The sequence below is a fragment of the Gymnoscopelus microlampas genome (assembly GCF_963454915.1).
Source record: "Gymnoscopelus microlampas genome assembly, chromosome: 7".
Classification (NCBI taxonomy): domain Eukaryota; kingdom Metazoa; phylum Chordata; class Actinopteri; order Myctophiformes; family Myctophidae; genus Gymnoscopelus; species Gymnoscopelus microlampas.
The window spans coordinates 28,067,326-28,085,835 of NC_139944.1; the positions used below are offsets into that span (position 1 = coordinate 28,067,326).

General features: G+C 37.7%; 2 protein-coding genes across 7 annotated transcripts in view; one reads left to right on the plus strand and one right to left on the minus strand.

Annotated features, from left to right (window-relative positions):
* LOC311048312 (macrophage colony-stimulating factor 1-like) overlaps nt 1-7,575 on the plus strand; it is a 34,457-nt gene extending 26,882 nt beyond the window's left edge. Inside the window, exons 6-10 of one of the 5 annotated variants that reach the window (XM_084061535.1) lie at nt 151-335; nt 1,811-1,857; nt 4,072-4,139; nt 5,278-5,331; nt 6,794-7,575. In XM_084061535.1, the coding sequence (XP_083917661.1) occupies nt 151-335; nt 1,811-1,857; nt 4,072-4,139; nt 5,278-5,331; nt 6,794-6,831 (392 nt within the window). In that variant the 3' untranslated portion in view covers nt 6,832-7,575. The other 4 variants (XM_084061531.1, XM_084061532.1, XM_084061534.1 and 1 more) reach the window with 4 other exon arrangements.
* Nucleotides 7,576-11,635: 4,060 nt separating this feature from the next.
* On the minus strand, nt 11,636-17,240 carry LOC311048916 (uncharacterized protein). 2 transcript variants are annotated; one of them, XM_084062266.1, is made up of 8 exons: nt 17,076-17,240; nt 16,209-16,487; nt 14,793-15,788; nt 13,977-14,064; nt 13,712-13,803; nt 12,971-13,102; nt 12,747-12,787; nt 11,636-12,233 (listed from the first exon to the last, which is right to left on the minus strand). In XM_084062266.1, the coding sequence occupies exons 1-8, from the start codon at nt 17,125-17,127 to the stop codon at nt 11,955-11,957; spliced, it is 1,959 nt and encodes a 652-aa protein (XP_083918392.1). In that variant the 5' UTR covers nt 17,128-17,240; the 3' UTR covers nt 11,636-11,954. The 2 variants fall into 2 exon arrangements, with proteins under 2 accessions (XP_083918392.1, XP_083918393.1); XM_084062267.1 differs by having other exon boundaries at nt 14,793-16,487.
* Nucleotides 17,241-18,510: the final 1,270 nt, after the last annotated feature.

The window sequence follows — 18,510 nt, forward strand, 5'->3', positions numbered from 1 at the left end:
AGTTATTTTAAAACTGTTATATCATCCTAAATGATATGTGCTTGCCCATATCGGCTCTTTCAGTGAACAAAGACCTCTTAAATCAATCAACTATGGAAAATTCAATATGCAACATTTCCTCATGCTATCCTGCTTTGCTCTCTCTCTTAGATGTTCTTCCTAACATCAAATCTACGGCCATCAGCAGGACTTCTTTGTACGAGGGTCCAAAAGAAAAAAAGGTGGATGGAACCAGTAGCTGGAAGCAGCTCTCTGGCCAGCCTGTATTCACCATGGCTGCAGTTTCTGGGGGATTTTTGTTATTCTTCGCCTTCTGTTGTTTCATAATGAAAACAGTAAGTAATAGTTATGCTTTGAAATAAATAGTGTTGCAAAATCAAATGGATTACAACTGACATCTATAAAACGGTCTGGGTTCTATTCAAGTTGTTACATAAACCTAGTACCATAGAAAGACATTAAGATGTCAAAGCATGTCAAAGTTAACTGGTACAGTCAGCTAAGTCAATGTCTCAAGACTGACTGACTGACTGAATGACTGACTCACTGACTCACTGACTCGAATTGATAAGAACTGACATCTATTAAAAAAGGCCTACTGTACGGGTTTTGTTCAAATTCTTACATAAACCAAATGCCATTAAAATGCAGATGTCAAAGTTAATTTGTATAGTCAGCATAGTCAATCTCTCAAGTACATACATACATACTGACTGACTGACTGACTGACTGACTGACTGATGCAACATTGTTTTAATCATTCCTTCCTGCTGTGTGCTGTGTGGCCAACAATCTTAGCGTAACCCATTTCTATATTCTGCTTTCCTGACACAAATAACAGAAACATTATGCATTCTCCTTATCCCATGGCCAGTGGTAGGCAAATATTACGTTTTACTGGGAAAGTTCTTAAATACAAACCCAGTAATGGCCCATCAAGTTCCTGGACAGAATGCTCTGGAATACAGCCATTTGGTTTAGGTTTTCCTCTCACCTTTGTCTGTTCCGTTTCCTCTGTATATCTACCGTATATTATTTATTATATCTGCATTTTCCGCATGCAGGAGTGTAATTTCAGCTGTCTACTCACTTCCACCATCAAGTTGTGCAAGACAGTGCTTTGGTAGTTCATAGCTGGCAAGATAAATGCATTCAAACAAAAGAACAACTCAACTGCCAGTCCCCCCAGTCATGCCAATGAGATTAAATCACAAACAAAGGGAAGAAAGTGCCCCCCACTGATCCAAACTGAACTAGGCTGGGTGAAGGTCATTCTTCAAGGTTCTGAAAGGCTCTGCATGGAACATTTTCTTATTTAAGTCCAAATTGTCAATCATCTTTATCTGTTGTATCTGTTCTCTGTGAGCAAGGAACCGGAAGTAGTGATATTAGTGATTCTGTTCAGTGTTATTGTATAGTGAAACAGGTATCAAAATAACATTAAAAGACTATAATTATTGCCGTGATTTACACCTATTGTGACTTATCGTTTTTGCTGCACTAGTGATTTTTGTCTAATTGTTTCATTTTATATTGCCAGTTTGCGTTTATGTGCTAGTATAGGTGTGACACCTGTTTCAATATACTTCATAGTCTAGGGGTCTATACTAGGGGTCCACTTCTTTTAAAGGATAATAAAGGATACTGTTCAAGTGGTTAAAGAATCTGTGTGCATCTTTCAGAATTAAATGGGACAAGCAATGTCAGTTGTAATCTGCTTTTTGAAAGCCTATAATTAGAAATTTTGAAACTAATGACAATCTGAATGTTTGCTTGTAAAGACAATCTGCTTTATTTTATTTTATTTCAGAGATGTGAAGGCCTATTCCATTGCTCTGGTCTCACTGAAAAAAAGAGGTAAATATTATACAGTTGTTCAAAAAACAGCATTCATTAGATGTTGAATAAAAATCACGATGAATGCTGCATAGCTTGTGTATTACTATACTCTGTATATTGGGTTTGGATTTTACTTGTAAAACCAATATTTGTTATTTACATTTTACTAAATATTCTGTTCTATATTTAGAGCCATATTTATGGTAAATGGTATAATGTATGGTGCATAGAGTCTTTCTACAAAGCGCTTCACAATGTGCATTACATTCACCAATTCACACATAGATTCACACACCAACGGCAGATGAAACTGAAAAGGTCTCCACCAGGCCGGATTGCCTAGCCAGCCCCCACAAACATTGGAAGGCAGTCATAGCCAATTGGTCTGGAATCTGAAAAATCTGACTATACATCTTGATCACATAACTCCAGAGATAATGTTACAGATTTGCGTGAGCTTTCGACAAACTTTGTAGGTATAGTAATAAAACTATGAGTTCAGTCATGATCCAAGGAATCTAGGGGGAAAACTGTTCAAAAGTTATAGCCAAAACGTGAAGTGGGCCGTTATAGCGTTACCATGAGCCCATTAAAAAAATGTGGGGTGGTGGTTCTTCTTTGGTCTTTTGGGAGTGTGCGTGCAAAGTTTCACGGCAATCGAATGGAATATGAAAGGATTTTCGTACATGGAAACCATGTTTATACAGGGCAGGAGATTCTAGCGTGCCTGGCCTAATTAAGGAGTGACAATATTAAGGTGTAAAAGTAGCTGAGGTGACTATTTAAATTGACAGCCTTGCCCAATATATTAAATTAGAAAGCGCCCTTTTACAGTACCCTGAACATGAACATGGTATTTTTCACCAAGGAGAAGTACGGTAGCACTTGCTCATAAGGGGCCAATTCATACATGTAATTAAGGCTTAATTAATGCTTAGTTAATGATTAACTCATACATTCATTCACCAATAATTTATTAAGAATTCATCATTAATTCCTATTAATTAATTACAAAGTCACTATGACTTAACCAAAGTTAATATTTCATTAGTTAAAGGGATATTTCACTTTCAAACTAATTTTGGGTAATTTTATCATCTACTCAGGCTTTTGTCAACACCCCGGACAGTTTTTAAGTTGCTTGATTCAGTATTTAGATATTTGATATTAATTTGATCAGACACGCCCCCCTTCCTGTACAAACCCGTTGTAACTTCAAACTCCATTTTAACCATGTTAGCTTAATCGGAAACACCCGTCCTTGGTTCTGGTGACTGATATTGTCCTTCTAATACGTGAGGAGACCGTGTTTTTTCAATTACTTTTTTCCATTTATTGTCTCCGCCAGGCCGAAAGGCATGGCGAGAGTATGTTTTACCCCTGTCCGTCCGTCCGTGTGTCCGTCCGTGTGTCATTCTGTCATTCTGTGTACAGCTAATCTCCGACACCGTTGGCTTGATCGCAGCGACACTGTGCACACATACTCCCTGGATGCCAGAGCAGAACCTCAGCTGCACATTTTTCACATGGGCCTGTTATAGCGCTACCAGGAGGCCGCTTTTTGCAAAACATTTATTTTGACCGTACTCCTACAGATTTTATCCAAACATCACGCAAATCAGTACACAGTATCTCTATAGTCATGTGATCAACACGGATCTGTCCAATTTTCCATATTTCATCCTGATTGGCTAAGGTTGGCTTCCAAAGTTTGCATGATTGGTCTGTTTTCAACAAAATGCCTTTTATAGCGCCACCATGAGGCTGATTTGAAAAATTTCAAGTGGCATTTATTCCTCGGCCTAGAGGGAACGTCAGTGTGAAATCTCACGGAAATCGCAAGCTGCATTCATGATTTGAGGCATTTTGTTGAAAACGGAGCAATCCTGCAAACTTTGGAAGCCAACCTTAGCCAATCAGGATAGAATATGGAAAATTGGACAGATCCGTGTTGATCACATGACTATAGAGATACTGTGTACTGATTTGCGTGATGTTTGGATGAAATCTGTAGGAGTACTGTCAAAAAATGTTTCGCAAAAAGCGGCCTCCTGGTGGCACTATAACAGGCTCATGTGAAAAATGTGGGGCAGAGGTTCTGCTCTGGCATCCAGGGAGTGTGTGTGCACAGTTTCGCTGCGATCAAGCCAACGGTGCCAGAGATTAGCTGTACACAAAATGACAGAATGACGGACACACACACACACAAACCTTCCTGTGGCTGTGTGTTAGGCTGACGGGGGTCTCACAAGTTGGACTGGCTTGCTGGATAGGCCTGGTGGCCCCCTGGGGACCCCCAGGTGGGTCATGGTTTTCATCATTAGTTAATCATTACTTAAGCCTCAATTAATAATAATTATTAATGAATTAATAATTACTTAACATTTAGATCGTAATTAGTTACTTGATTTTTGCATGTCAAAGTAAATCACATCAATGTATGTATGTATGTATGTATGTATGTATGTATGTATGTAAGTACAGTGTGTGTGTGTGTGTGTGTGTGTGTGTGTGTGTGTGTGTGTGTGTGTGTGTGTGTGTGTGTGTGTGTGTGTGTGTGTGTTGCGTGCGTGTGTGTTTAGAAAATAATATATATAAAATATATATATATACATGGTATATGTATGTATTCATATACATACATACATACATACATACATACATACATACATACATACATACATACATACATACATACATACATACATACATACATACATGCATACATACATGCATTTTAAAGTTTGAATTACATTTCTGGCAGAAAGTCTGAGGGCGTTATGCAGGTCCAAAATCTGGGCCAGAATTGTAATAATTTAGAATAACATTATTGTGTTCACTTCCAGCGAGCCCACCAACAAAATAGAATGATATACAATAATAAATAAGGTAAAATAATAACAAGCTCAGTCATCGAACAGTGATTATATATCTACCGATACATTGGGATAGTTAACTCTCGCCGCTTCCGACGATACACTCATTCCATTGTTTCGGACTAAACACAACAACAACATATCACATGTCACCACAACACGTAATATGTCCTTCATTTTCGTGCCATGCAAATCCCAAACAATACATTATTAGTTACCCGCGGCAGCGTCTACACACTGCCTCTAACAGTCACCCGAACCCGAAGAAACAAGCAAGCAGGTTCATGAAAAAACTAAAGCCACAGGGAGTAAGCCGGTGGATCTATATGGGGTCTGAAGGGGTCTGCGATGTTTCGCGCGCCTCCCAAGACTCCGCGGACCCCCAGGGGGGCACCCATGTATTCTTATTCTTATTTTTTTTTCTTTTGTTTTTAATTAGTTAATATATACAGAGAGAGGGACACGGAGGGACCAACAAGCACAAAGCCCCGCGCAGCGGATAGGGGGAAGGGGCGCGCAGCGTCCCCACCCTCTAGTACAGTACATTATGTTTTTTTTACAGGGTGGGCAAAGATGTGGAGCTCTGGCCCTGTGAAACCGTGGTGTGAGAGAACTGGTGAGCATGTTTCCTTTTTTGTGCAGAAATCCTAATCTTATTAACCACGCGTACTTTGAGTAGCAGAAATATCTCCTATTTTTGAAAATATATAAAATGAAACAAATCTCAGATTTAGTTTTTATGCCAAGTTGAAAGTTGTTTCTTAGTCTTTTCTGAATACAATTCTTAGCAATAAGCTCTTTTTATTGTCTTTTTACTGACACTGGCATTAAAGCTAACGCTAACCCTAAGTCAGCTATAGATTGAGATATACTGAAATAAACTAGCCTGGTTCCAGACCATAGACCCCGCCCACTCTCTGAGTGGACTGCCTCTTGGTCTGGTGTTGTAAATGTGAACCTAGGATTTATTCGGTAAAAAATGTATTGTCAAATGAGTCGGAGAGTCGGAGGTGGGGGTGGGGATCCCTTAGGATTGGTTTAGGGAAATTCGAATCCCCTCCCCCTTGTAATCGCCGACACTGGAGACAATTTCAGACTGAAGCTCCACGCAGCTTCAGGCTGATTATCAGGCTATAATAAACTCTACTTATTTGTCTTTTTTTCCTCTCTTTTCTTTCAAGACTTGGAACCCCTTTTTGAACCACATGTCAACTGAAATACATGGAAATGTTTGAGCTAAACTATCCCGTTTCCCTCCTGATGTTATCTTATGTTGTGTACATACATATATGGATATAGAAAAAATTATCTATTTTTATAAAGATTAAGTTTATTCATGCTAATGTATTGTCAGAATGTTAAGAGAGTGGTCAGTGGTTCTCAATGTGTGACCCGGGAGCTAAATGATTGATTGTTAATCTCTGCCATTATTACATGTGCACGTAAATACAGTCAGAGTACATACAGGAATGGCTATCTTGATATTTTCACTTCTCTATACCTACAGTAGATACTGTACGTGGTTTGACTTAATGCATATCAAGATGGGTTTCCATGAAATTAAAAAGGTTGAGAATCACTACTCATGGCACCCATATTTTAATGTTGAAGATATGCATGTGGAAAGTAAGCTGTCTTTACACACACACACACACACACACACACACACACACGCGCGCACGCGCACACGTACGCACACACACACACACACGCGCGTGCGCACGCAGATGATCACAGATATACTGAAACATCTGCGGACATCGAAATTGAATATAGGGGCTTGTGATCTGGCAGTGAGAACAGCCACTAACAAAATGTACACCTACTGCTTTAAAAAACAATTCTGATACCGTCCCAATGAATGAATGAATGATTGCCCTAAAGTCTTTGCTTGCTGTTATTTTTTTTTTAATCACTTGTTTCCACCCAGTTCTAGACCCTAATACTCTGGCAGTGGGTAATGCACTAGACTAGACTGTAGTCTATTAATAGGAAGTATTAATAGGAACTACACTACTGCACTAAGAACTCTGACAGCACTAGAACATGCTTATAACAGCCCATGGAATCAAAAGAAGAAACATTATCCCATGGATTGGACCAAGCCCCTGCATAATGAGTGATTTTCATTCATTGTGTTGTCAGTGGGCATGTCAGTCAGATTGTACAATACGACCACAGATATCTCAATATAAAACTACAGTCGTGAGGCTCTGTGAAATGCAGCCAACCTGTAAAGCCACCATCACCACAAATGCAACAGAACTAACACTAACAACAAGAACATCAACATGCAGAGTCTGCAGGGGGCTTTCCAGGACACAATGTGAAAATGACTTCATTTACTACCGGTTGAAATGCTTTGTACCTGGAATACTCATGTCATTATCCAACATTAAATATACCAGTGTACCACTAATAACATCAATAAGAGTCAAAATGTGCCACGTGATTTGTCAAGTAATTACTGTACATTGTCAAGATTCATGTTATCATCGTTGCTATCCGGCAGAAGCCTTGTATCTCCATATTTAATATTTTTAGTTTCATCATTAATTTATGCCCTGTTTTGTTGTATGACAGTGTAATGCAATTGTTGCAACAAGTTAAGTCTGTCTGTATGTTTTATAAAGTATTAACAAGTGCTTGTGACTAAACATAACAATGGATTACATTGGATCACAGGTTCTTTTTTCCATTTCCTCAAAAGTAACCGTTTTGGACATACAAGGTTTCCACCTGACGATATAATATAGTGCTTTATATTTAAAGGTAAGATATTATATTGACAAGCATGGCAGGAATACAATTCAATATAAAATACAATTGTTGTAAGAGGAAAAGTAGGTTTTAGGTTGGCCTATATATTATAATTGATAAGTAACTATTTTATCTATGCTCAAGTGTAGGCCTGTTACAATAATAATTTATTGAATAATTAATTAATTTGTTAATTAATAATTACATACCTAAACAGATCAGTCAAAAGCCAATATGACTGAATCCTGTTAGACATATTTACCACTATTCACCCATGTTCTGAAAACCAAAGAACAATATATTTACATTAATGGGTTACAATGGCGTTTTGACTGCACAACCAGGAAGTTTTAGTGAAAGTGTAATGATATAATAATATGCATAATGAATGGTTGATTCAATGATTCAATGATCTTAATTTCCTATCTTAGTTACGTCTATATTGTTCTTGTCAAGCAGTTTGTAGCTTACTTACAGGTGAATTATTTATAAAGCTCAATATTTTACATTCCGCTAAAAGTTCATCACACTAGTTGACATGTCCCCAAGAACTGTATAATGTGGCCTGGATTGAAAGTGGTTAAGTCTGTCAGTGGATTTTATAAATATTTAACCAATACAAAGTGGTGCTTGTGAGTAAATAACTATATTGGATCCATTGGAACACACATTGTTTTTTCCATTTCCAGAAAGGTAATGGTTTTGGACTACCCTACAGCGACATTTTACTGTTATAAGCCATAACATGTGGAGATGAACTTGAAGAAAAAGTCAACAAAACAAATAAGAAGTAACAAATCAGATTAGTCTATCTGCTTGACATTATTGGATCTATTAACTGGTTTGTTAACTTAACAATAACCTACAATGTGGTGGAAGTTATGACCAGGAGAGACATACAACTTGAACCGGGTGACAATGTTCTTCTCCAGGTAGGTACTCATTCAGCTCTTAGGCTGAGGCAGCTGACATTAAAGGCAACAGAAGTGAGAGGATAGTTAGAGACGTGTAATTTCATATGGAATCTGTGTTTAACTGGAAATGGCCTTGTTTCTAAGAAGAGGAAGTACAACTGTTTGTGTACAGGAAATGTCATACTTCCACTACTGCATATACAAGTTATCTAAATGTAATCTTCAACAGGATGTGGCACCGTATGCTGCAGTTCTGCACAAGATGTGTTTATTATTCTCATGCACACGTCAGATAGAGTAAGAAATCACGCCTCAAGCAGTTCTATCATTATGCAGTTATAACATACAAATCTTTGTTAACTTTTATATACCGATGTAGTTATTACAATAAAACAACATTTTCCGACATGGTCTAGTCACTTATTATTAAAGATGGTGCCTTAATAGGCTGTAGGACAACATACTGTAGCCTACCATAATGTTTGACTGATTACACATGATTTATTTGTATGGAGAATTTGAAGAAATCTGAAAATAAAGTCATACATTTTAGAAAAAAGAATTGGTCTCTTTTTAGTTAAGGTGTGCACATGGACATTTTTACCTAATGGTGGTGATAGAGGAAAGGCCATTACTATTAGGTTACCAATAGGGCCATCCTCGGATTCATGTATCTGCACAACAAATTCCATGGCAATTCAGCCTGTACAATTCAATATAATGTTGCTTGGGACCAAGTGGTGGAAGGACTGACTGACCGAATGACATTGCCGTACTTTAGGTCCCTCCACTACTGTGGCTAAAACTGAAGAAAATATACACTTACATTTTAATTAAATGTAATGTTTGCTGTAATTGCATAATGACATTTTTGGTCAATTTAATCTGAAAGGTAAAATACATGGAATGTCCCTTCCTGTCTCAGCCTAAAGTAATTGGGGTCAGCTAAATATTTTCAAACCTTGTTATCTGTATTTAGTCTAGACATGCCAGCTTCTATAGGCATGAGATGATTCAACGTAATTTAGTCAGGCCACTAATGCTCACCATAATTCATCTTGAACATGTTGCATTTATGGACCTGGCTCTGGTCAAGGGTATTCGGCTGAACTGCAGCAGTCTCTCTGTCTGACAGAGTTCATCCAAGGCACCCTCAATTTGTAAAGGATCTCTGGCTAATGAGCCAAATATACCTTAATACGTTATAATTGCCCTATATAACTAAAATATATAATTTATATATATATTTTTTTTTTAAGGAAAAAGAGAACTTTGAGAGAAAGTGTATTTGATGCTCATATCAACCTTAGGAAGTATTAAGTTGTTTTTTTATTTTCACATGCATTCCATAAATTCCATAGGGCTAGACCACACATGGGCAAATGATATCATCAACTTGCGACGGGCATTGCCCCTATTGAGTGAAAGATGGTAAAATATTTAAGATGTTTTTCATTTGACATTTTAGTAATAGAGGACACTTATAATGTATTTGGGCATATTTGGCTTATTAGCCAAGGATCCTTTTCAGTATCTTCAGTTCTGTTCACAGCACAGGCCCCTCAGAGCTCACCCTCAGCATTTTCACTCCTTTTTTGTTCAGGGTATAAGCCTACCCATGGTGAGCTTGTATGTACTGTAGATTGGCTATTTTCGTCAATGGTATTTAGTGTAGAGGGTGGAAAGGGGGCCTGGTGTGTCCTTGGGGGACTCAACTAAGGCTTTAGCTTGCTAATTACAGTGTTACACGTTTTTATCAAACAGAACAGTGCAGTGACACAATTTCAGTACCTGAAAAATACTTTATTGAATCTTATTAAATCTTTATTGAGACGTCTGAAACTAAAGTCCTGCCTGACAGAAGTTTGAGAAAGGCTATCATTCAGCAGACAATAAGTCATGTACTCACCCACTTACTTACTTACTCACTTACTTTCTTAACATAAAGCTCTAACCGTTATAAATCAATGGCCAGTCTTGGCCTGCACGGTATTCAGTAAGGCAAATCAATCATGGGTATGGATGTAGTTTCTCAATGGGTGCAGGCATCATTAGTAACAGGAAAAAAATGATAGATTGAAACCTGGCAAGGCCCAAGTAGTTAAGCCTATTGTACTTTCAGGAGAAGTCCACAGAATTCAATGTAAATAGGTAGGGGAAGGGAAATAGAAAGTTTCACTGGCCAAATTGTCCTCATTTAACATATCCCAACTATTGGGCAGCTACTGAACAGTGCACAGTGCCGGGGACCAATTATGGGTTCTGATCAAAGCCAATTTGATGCAATACCAGAAGGAGCCAGGATCAAACCGGGAATCTTTCAATACGAGGCAAACACTCTTACTCCGTGGGGAACAATAGTCTGAAGAGAATAAAAGGAAAAAGGGGAAGAAGGGGGATGGTAAAAATATGGAGAAACTAGAGAAAGTGCTCCTCGGAGCACAGGTCAGGTAGGTTATTGTGGCCTCCTGGTGGCGCTATAATAGGCCACTGTGAAAAGGGTGCCATTTCTTCTTAGGCCTTGCACGGCACCAGTAACCAACCTGTCACTAACTTCGGTCCCAGCCTCACTCATCTGCGAAAAGCAGAGCCTGGTCACGACCTAAAGCAGCGAGTGTCTAGGAAGTCCTGAGTGGACAGGATTTCCGTTTCCCCCGGAAACATTCACAACACTCGTTTCATTCACGGAGAATGTTAACAGATTTGTAAAGCATCAACGTCATTTCCTTGGGCGGTACTTCCGCCAAATTCAACCATTTCCAGTTGTCAACTTCCTAGACAACCAACATCTCAGGTCTTGCCCAGGGTGACCTGTCACCAGTCAACATTGGACTGATACATCCTACGCGTACGCCCCCGCCCAATATTCCACTGCTCTGCTTTTATTGGTATTTAGTGTAATAAAATAACATTGACTTTGGATTACTCTGCCTCTGTGTTGGTTTTTGTGTGGTGTCTCCCAATTGTGGTCACTTTACTAGAAGTGAAGCCCTAGGCTTATTTGGTTATTCACAACTACTGTGTAACACGTTGTCCGGGGTATTTTAGGGAAGGCTCGTACAACATTCCTGTGTGGGCTGATCTAAGAGAGCGGGAAGGGTTGTAGGCTTGGATCATGTCTTGAAGGTCAGGGGTTGCCATGCCTTTGGCATATTTCATTAGTGAGATGTCACTATTCATGAGTTTAGTTTAATCAACCTAAGTTGTGTCCAAAACAGTCTCTATATGTCTCTGAATGTTCTAACATTCTTTCATAATTATTTGGAGAGACAAAGCCAGGATACACAATATACTGTATTACAGAAAATACATGACATTAGGAGCAGGAATTGTGAGAACGTTGTGCACTTATAACTTTATATACATGTTTAACAGCAGTAAACAACATTATATACAGGTAAGACAAGCTGAATGACCATACATTATGAATTGTTGAATTAATCAAGGTAATCAGTACCTTGATAGTGGGCTTGTTTTTGAAAAACGCTTTCACCTGCCACCATCATCACCATCAATTATGAGATTAGTTTAATCAAGAACTGTATCAAAAATCTACTGTGTCCAGCTACTTTGGTTTTCCTTTGGGCTTAAATATCACTTGAGTATATGAGAGTTCAACATCATCATAATCATCATCATCAACCTTATTTTTATTGCTTTCTTGCAAACTACTTTCAACACTTGCCCTTGTTTTCTTTATTTTTATGGCTGCTTTGCGTATATTTAATTTAGCATAGGCTTTATTTTCCTCCTCATCCTCATCAGATGTATTTTCATTGTCCTCCATCTGCACAGCTGTGCCCCCAGATGCAACATCACTGTATGCTTTTGGAACCGACGGTATCTTCAGACCAACGGTGTAGTCCAGAACACATGGTGAAGAAGAGACAAACAGAGGGAATCAGGTTATAACGCATGAGACAGTAGTTTGTACAAAACCTGGCTTATACACACTAAATCCTCAGTCTTCATTTGTATCCAATTGTAACTCAAGAGAGTGTACACAATTAATGTAACCAAACGGACCGCTACTGGTCCTTTTGTTAAAATTCAAATGAACACTCAGGATTTTGCAGTGTAGCGTAATAATCTGAAAAACAAGATGGGGGCTTACAAGTCGCAACTCACTTTTAAGTACTTTATGCTCCAATTAGTGAGTTGCAAGCCCACATCTTGTTTTTCATGGTTCTGTTTTTGCAATTTGGCTCAGCACCAAAAAACGGAGGATGTGAGTAATTTTTTCTTTGAGAGTATAATCTGAAAAAAAAAAACACTGACTGCTTTGATAGAGATAGGACAGTAATGTAGGTGAACGCGTGGATTATTTCACCACTCTTTACTTCCTGTCATGACTCACCATTTCTTCTGAGCTAGTTGAGTCGGTGTCATTGTGTTCATCTACAGAAAAATATAAAAGTTTTACCAAGAATGTTTCCAGATACAATGGATTTTAACCTGTTATCTGTTTACTCTGTACATCTAAACGAAGACATTTAAATCTAGCATAGACTATACATATATTTTTTAATACATTGAAAAATCTGGCTAGAGCAAGAGAAACATAATAAATTTCACTAATACCAGTGGCCTGTGTGTCAAGTCTGGGCAGGTCACGGTTATGGCTGTAGTACTGGGCCAGGGAGTTGGCGTACTCATTTGCTAGGACATCAACTTCAGCTGCAGGTGCTTTATTCAATTTCAATATTCTTCGTCCTGAAAAAATATAAAAGGCATAAAAACAATCACAGTTGCATTATGATAATGTAAAACTGGTTCAATAGACACAACATGAGTGATTTAGCTTCATTGACCAAAGTTGTTTCACTTTCATTAAGTATACGTACTGCAACATTAGCCCCATAACACATTCATACACTCTAAGACATATCAATCCTTTGTTTCTGTGCATTGATGGATTTGGCCTTTCAAGGGATGTGTCTTTGCAACTTTGTTGCTGTATTATTGTGGCAATTATCAGCATGTTACTACTTCTTAAGTGTTCTTGTCATGTCATTATTATGTTTATACCAATATTTAAAAAACAGATTTGTTTATCTTTGTTTTGATTGTTGTAGTGTAACCAATAGAGAATAACCAATAGCCAAATGTTAATATGTTCTATTCTCAACCATACTAAATTTGGATAGCTACCTCTGAGAATAGAATAGTATTCTAGCATTCTGTTTGTCTATAATCACAGTTAGGAGTCTGTTGTTACAGTAACTGACTCAGTCAGAAAACATGATTATGTGTCTTTTATAATATTTTGTTCAGCTATCATTTACTACTGAAATAATGGTACTAATAATGGTTGATACCTACTCCTATATGTTATGATGACTAGAAGCATCAGAACAGTGGTAAAAGGGACTATAATGCCCACGGTAACTTGTGAAGGGGTATCAAAACGGTTCCTGGAAAACATAGAAACATAACATTTGTTAGTAGGCTACTACTAGCTAACAATCTATTGCAAAATGTCCTGACATCTAATCTGGTTTACAGCCTGTGTCACGTCATCCCCAAATATGAACTTAAAAGGGCAGATTGACATTTAATTTTGGAAAAGATGAGGCAATGCATTTACCTTGTTGTTGTTGTTGGTCGTCGTGTTGTAGTCTTGGGAGGAGGACGAGGCCTGGGAGGAGGACGAGGACGAGGATCAGGAGGAGGAGCTGTAGGGAAGATGGCGATCATATTAACTTTGTTCCCATCCAGAGTACATTCTGATTTAGTACATTAAAAAGCTGAATTGGCTAAAAACATCCGTTTTAAATACAATTGTTTTAATTTTGCTCAAAGATTGCTGTGCTTTCTTTCATATTTTATGCAGCTAAAGACAGCCTGTGATGAATAGTCATCGAAACACTTGTGTCAAATAAAAAATGACTTAACAACTTTTCCTGCTGTCATCTTTCCCAATAGTAATATATTTTTCTTGCAGTTGTATCACAAAACTCCTCATTAATGTATTTTCTATTCATCTCATTAGACATCTTTTGCAGCACTTGAAGTGAACTTAAAGTGTTGCAACACTGAACTTTTGTACTGTAGAACATTGGGTTGTACAGCTCGAGAAACATCGCTCACAGCACAGACCCAACAGTTAAACATGATCGACAAGGTTTGGTCTTGCAGTATATCATGTCCAGGTAGCTATATAACACAATGTTCTACAAAAGTTCAACATTGCTTTCAAATTCCCTCAATTGGATGCAACCATGACTATTATAAATGTTACAACATGTAAAACCTATAACCAGGGAATGTCAACTGAGCATGAAAAGTATGTTATCATACCCTAGTCTTTTGCTGTTGGACACTGAATGTGTCCAGTAGAATAGAATAGAATTTGTCTTAAACCTCACCAGTGGTCCTCACTAGCAGTTTCTGTGTAGCCTACCTATTACGACGATGTTGATAGTTCCATAGGTATGCGAATCCACGCCGCAACGATATTGTCCAGTATCACCTGGCGTGACACACATTTGCATAGTGATAGAGTCGTGTTCCGTTTTCTTGTCCATATAATTTGTCATCGGGTTACATCTGTGTTGGTACTTGGCATCCATCTTGCACCATGTAATAGTATAATCATAATATTGTATAGGCCTTGGATAAGGCCGATAAGGCCGATAAGGCCTATCATAAAAATCATACCTATCATACCTATCATCATAGTCCCATGATCGACGAGGAGGAGTGTACACACACTTAATTTTTAACAGATGGTAAGCATCTATCCTTACATCCTTTCTTTCTCTCCGATTTATATTTATATCGACGTCTTGAAGTTTTCTGGAAAAAGGATTCCGAAAAGGATCAGATTTGTGAACTATTTTAACTTTTACAACTTCTGCGACACATGTGTAATATTGAAAAGTTTTACATGCTGGTCTGTCAATGGACAGTTCCAGGGCTGACTGGAAACGATCATCTGTTATGGTCATTCCCTCCTCTGGGCATTTAGAGTCATCACACTGCCAATATTTGTCCAAGTGTTGGAAATCATGGGTATATTTGCACGCAATCTCAAGTCGTTTATGAGCCTTTGGGTTTTTTCCTTTGGTAGTGTCCAGAAATAGGCCAGGTCTCGATTGAACTGTCACTGCCAAGTCATTTTGTGTCTTTGTGTCATTTTGGCCATTGACCACGCATCTGTACAGTCCTGAGTCACTGTAATTCAGCTGATGTTTCTCCAGAGAGAATGAGCCGTTAATGTCCTGAATCTCAAAATCTCCAGTGGTTTCATTTACTAGATCCATGACTGGTTGGCACGCAGCATCTGGGCCCACCACCTTACACCAGTGTTTCTCTGAGGATGACACGTTCTGTTTTGCAGCACATGGCATCAATAACGATTTTCCTAGAACACCAATCAGGAAACTTTTCTCACGATCTGAGAAGTTTTAAAGAAACAGCAGAGGGGTGAGACTAGGACATTTAAGAGAAGTGAAATAAATGATCAGAAGTAACAATAAATGGTCTTTAGTTCAATTGTAGTTAAATCTAGCCACCACATTTCCTTTATGACAAAATGTCAAACAGAATCAGACCTGTAGCTCAAACATTAGATGTATTGTATCAGTTCCCATTATAGTTATACAGAAGTGTTAGTCCCGGAGACCACAATGCTTTCTTTGTACCTAAACCTAAACCCAAGCTCAAACTTGTGTTCCCATGTCATTTTTTACATTTTGAATTAAATATGAAATATTTAATTCAAAATGGAGTTAAATTAAAAAAGGAATAGAAATATGTCATTCTTTGTGATGAATTAATTGCATTTAGTTAATTCAATTGAGATTACAGGACTTACCTTGAAATACATTTATAAAGTACTTTTGTCCATGTTTTCTGTTGTTATAGCAAGTGTACAGCCCTGAGTCATCGCCTTGAAGTTCAGTAAATTTAAAAACCTTGTCAAGATGTTTGTAGACTTCAGTGCTAGGCTTGTCATAGCGTGTATAACTATCACATCTGCAATTTTTTGGGTAAGATGGGCAACTGCATCTAACAACAAAATCGGAGTATTGGCACCTAAGCATTACGGAACTATTAGTCTTCATGTTGATTGTGATTGGTGTTCCCAAGATACCTGTTGAAAACAATTAGCATGGTTAGTAAATGTTACTCCTGCTAGTGTTTCTTGTCATCAGCTTGTACATCATATAGGCTACAATTCACATACACTGTATCAAACTAAATATTGTATATATATTTTGGCCTCTAAAGATATCTCATATGATATATTTATATTTTCCCTCCCTATGGCACAGAAAGTTGCAACTACAAGAGATGTATTGTCTCTGTCTATTGCTTTACTAGTTAGCGTTAGGAGTCATTTAAAATTGTACTTCACATTGAAAGCAAGGCTTGGGCTGGCTCTTATCAATATCTCAAACATTTTACACCACCAGTTGAAAAATAATGAAATGATTGCGTGATGAAGAACAAATTAGTTGTAATCACAAACTGCCACAAGTGCACAGCTCCTGCCAGCCTTCAGTATTATATCATGTAAAATGTTAGTTAATTCAGAGAAAATTGCAAAAATTATGCAGTGTAATACTAGTTAACACTAGTTACGAGTTAAAAATGTGTCATAATTTGCTTCGTTTTTTTTTAGATTACTAACTTCATGTACAGGTTTTTATATTACAATGCAATACAATATTTAACTTACCTTCTAAAACAAGAACAAATGATATGTACAGTTGCACATTGAAGTCACTCATTTTCAGGTGTGGAGATTCCACCCTAACAGATCTGTCTACAGAACTTAATAATCAAGCCTCCTTACAAGCAAATTATGTTTAATTGCACAATTGTATTGATTCTAGAAATTATTTTGAAAAGTGGTTCAACGAAACCATATGTTTAAAATTTGTATTTTCCTTGTCGTTATGCTACTTGCATGTGGTTTAGAATATTGTCAGTAAAAGCACTCCCCGCGCAGTCACTAAGTGAAACCAGTGTTCAAGTGGAAAGTTGTGGTTAACCTAAACTGACTCAGTTAAGAGGAAATAAAACTGCTTAGGTAAACACTGATAAAAATCTCTGTTATTTTGGAGGTTTTTGGTGTCAAAATGTTATTGCCTGTAATATGCCTCCAAATAATGTGCCATGGCCTACTGGTACAGTATACTGTATATCTAATGACTTGTGGCAGATTGGTAATCAGAAAATGTCTTTCCTGCCGCAGCTAACAGTCAAATGTTTGTATCAGAATATGACCTCATTTTCTGTGTACCCCACCTGTGACGCTGATGTTGACAGAGCCACTGTTCCAAAAGTTTCAACCCACTTTAAAACAACATCTTCCAGTGTCACTTGGCATTACACACATTCGTATAGTGTGGGAGTATTTGTTTTCATGTCCATCTGTTGTCTTGTCACTGGGGAAGAGCTGAACCTCCTGAATCCTCTTTGCAACATTTATAATTATAATAATTGTTAATCCAAACTTCAACATAATTAATCTTCTGTGCCCAGCTTTGTTTTTCTTTTGGGCTTAAATGTCACTTGAGTATTATGTGACTTTAACATCATCATCATAATTTGTATGACCATCACCATCCTTATTTTTTGTGCTTTCCTTCAAACTACTTTCAACATGCTCCAACTTTGTTTCCTTTGTCTACTTTGCATATATTTAATTTAGCAAATAGGTTTTATTTCCCCCCCTTATTCTCATCAGATGTATTTTAATTGCCCTCTATCTGCACAGTCGTGCCCCCAGATGCTTTTGGAACCCACGGTATCTTCAAACCAACGGTGAGGTCCATAAAACATGGAGAAGAAAATACAAGCAGAGGGAATCAAATTAAAATGACAAAAGTTATACGCGTATACACAGTAAAGTCATAATTTATCCATTTTGTAAGTCAGAGCGTAAATGTAATAGTAAAAGCAAAATCTGATTGACTGCTTTGATAGAGGTAGGACAGTAATGTAGGTGAATGTGTTGTGTGAATTATTTCACCACTCTTTACTTTCTGTCATGACTCTGAGTTAGTTGAGTCGGTGTCATCGTGTTCATCTACAGAGAAATATAAAAGTGTTAACACGTATAATGCCATGGCATTGGAATTTAACCTGATATATTGATACATTTTTAC

What these genes read in the sequence shown, in the direction of transcription:
- LOC311048916 (XM_084062266.1), bottom strand. Translation starts at nt 17,127, where the DNA reads ATGAGTGACTTCAATGTGCAACTGTACATATCATTTGTTCTTGTTTTA. An exon ending in CGACCAACAACAACAACAAG is followed by an intron (nt 13,804 to 13,976) that starts GTAAATGCATTG and finishes TATGTTTTCCAG; the next exon opens with GAACCGTTTTGATACCCCTT. An exon ending in AGTCATCATAACATATAGGA is followed by an intron (nt 13,103 to 13,711) that starts GTAGGTATCAAC and finishes ATATTTTTTCAG; the next exon opens with GACGAAGAATATTGAAATTG.